The sequence below is a fragment of the Monoraphidium neglectum genome (assembly GCF_000611645.1).
Source record: "Monoraphidium neglectum strain SAG 48.87 unplaced genomic scaffold scaffold06736, whole genome shotgun sequence".
In the NCBI taxonomy this organism is placed as follows: Eukaryota; Viridiplantae; Chlorophyta; class Chlorophyceae; order Sphaeropleales; family Selenastraceae; genus Monoraphidium; species Monoraphidium neglectum.
The window spans coordinates 1-2,006 of NW_014006912.1; the positions used below are offsets into that span (position 1 = coordinate 1).

Consider the following 2,006-nt stretch of genomic DNA (forward strand, 5'->3'; position numbering starts at 1 on the left):
GGCGCGCGCCGCGCGCGGGGGCGCTGCTGCAGGCGCAGCGGGGCGGCGCGGCGGGGGAGTACTTTGTCGCACTCGATGCAAAGGGCCGCGTGCTGGTTGCGCTCTCGCACGCGGCAGGCGAGGAGGTGCAGCTGCGCGCATACGTACACGCGCTGTACCTCGCACGCCACGCTGACGTGGCGGTGGTTGCCGCTGCTGGGGCCGCCGGCGGCGGCGGCGGCAGCAGTGGGGTCAAGGCGCTGGTGGACGCTAGCGAGCGGTGGGTGCGGGGCGGCTATGGCGCGTGGCTCGGCGGCGTGGAGGCGGCCGGGTGGAGCTCGGCGGGCGCGAGCCTGCCCCGGGCGGCATGGACCGGGAAGTGGGGGTGACGGGAGGCCATACCGTCTGGCAGCTTGTTGTGTAGCGTGTGCTGTGACTCTCCTTTGCAATCCTGAAGATATCTGCTGTGACCTGCTGCGCACTTGAAGACTTCGTGTTCGCTATCATTCATGGTTGTGCTGTCAACATCAACCCATGGGATGATCAGGCTGGGCACGACCCTGACAGATGGTGACACACGATTTGTAACCCTCAACCGCCAAGCGACGTTACCATGCCTTGCCACAGGGGGGGGAGACGGCGGCTGCCCAAAAGCAGGGGTTCGCGCCCTGTGATGGGGTTTACCTCGCCCCGCCACTGCATCAGACAAACTCCCCACCCTCGCTCCTTGCCAGTTGTGTTTGTGAAACCCCTGTGCGCCGCACATGCACAGACCAGCACAGCTGGGGATACCGGCGGCGTTGGGACAACCCCCACCGGACACGCCGCACGCACATGGAAATCCTTGAGCCGCGCCTGCGGCGCTGCCCCGGGCTGCGAGGGCAGGTGCGGCGGCCGCCTAGGGCGGCGCCCGTGGCCGTGCGGCGGCGGCGTGCGACAAAAAGCACTTGAAACACCCCAGCCGAGCCTCCAAAGCAGCAGCAGCCCCAGCGCGACGCAGCTAGGACCGCGCCGCCCCAGGCTGAGTCAGCAGCCGCAGCGCCTCAGACAGGTACTTGACGGCCCCGCTGATGTCATCGAATGACAGCGATGAAACAGCATACTTGGCCGCCTTTTGGGCGTCCTGGATGGCCTGCAGCGGCGGCTGGTAGCCGGGCACCGGCGCGGGCAGCTGCGCGGCAGCTGCCGGCGCCAGCGCCGGCGGCGGCGGCGGCTGCGGCGGCGCCCCCGCGCGGACGGCAGCGGCGACGACGGCTGCGGCGGACGCCAGGGGGTTCTGGTGGCGTGCGTGGTGCGACGACGTCGGTGATTGCTGCTGCTGCTGCGGCAGCGGCGGCGGCGGCGGTTGCTGCTGCTGCGGCGACGGCTGCTGCGGCTGCTGCTGCTGGTAGGGGTCTGGATCCACATCGATCGCGAGGGTGATCTGGCCGTAAGACGCGGGGACGTCGCGGCCGTTGTCGCAGCGCAGCAGAAACGAGGGCGGCCTGATGGCGGGCGTGGGGGCATTGGGCAGTGGGGCAAGGGGAGTTGCACAGGCTGCGTGCCTGATGCAGTCGAGCGAGGTGCAACGGAAGGCGGATGGGCAGCAGTGCAAGGAAGGGGCGCGACCCGCTCTGGGAAGCCCCACGATCGAGCACAGCAGCTGCCGGCCGCGCCCGCCCAAGCGCCCTGGCGCCGCCGCCAAAAATACAGCCGCGGCCACACGCGCGCCGCCACCTACCACGCGCCCGCGTCTGCCGCCAGCACCGTCGCCCCCACTCCCGCCGCGCCCGCCGCCTCGACGAACGCGACCCGCGACCCCGGCGGCGCGTCGGGCGCCAGGGCGCTGTCATGAACCTCCCCCAGCCTGTCCCTGAAGGCCACCCTGTAGGTAGGGTCCGGCCCCGCCGCGCTGACCACCATCCCGACGGTCCCCGGCTCTGGCGCGCCGCCCGGCGCCGCGGACAGCACGCGCGCGCCCTGGCGGAAGCGCGGCCCGAGGTACGCCGCCGGCGCGGGGCCGGGCGGCGGCGGCGGCCGCGGCGGCG

The 2,006-nt window shown here is 71.9% G+C and overlaps 2 protein-coding genes across 2 annotated transcripts; one reads left to right on the plus strand and one right to left on the minus strand.

Moving 5' to 3' along the window:
- Positions 1–32: 32 nt before the first annotated feature.
- Positions 33–368, plus strand: MNEG_16738 (hypothetical protein; the record flags this gene model as incomplete). The annotated part of the gene is made up of 1 exon (XM_014034791.1): positions 33–368. A coding segment is annotated over one exon (336 nt), but the record flags the coding sequence as incomplete, so codon positions are not given.
- Positions 369–979: 611 nt separating this feature from the next.
- Positions 980–1,881, minus strand: MNEG_16739 (hypothetical protein; the record flags this gene model as incomplete). The annotated part of the gene is made up of 2 exons (XM_014034792.1): positions 980–1,463; positions 1,700–1,881. The coding sequence occupies 2 exons, from the start codon at positions 1,879–1,881 to the stop codon at positions 980–982; spliced, it is 666 nt and encodes a 221-aa protein (XP_013890246.1).
- Between the last annotated feature and the right edge of the window lie 125 nt (positions 1,882–2,006).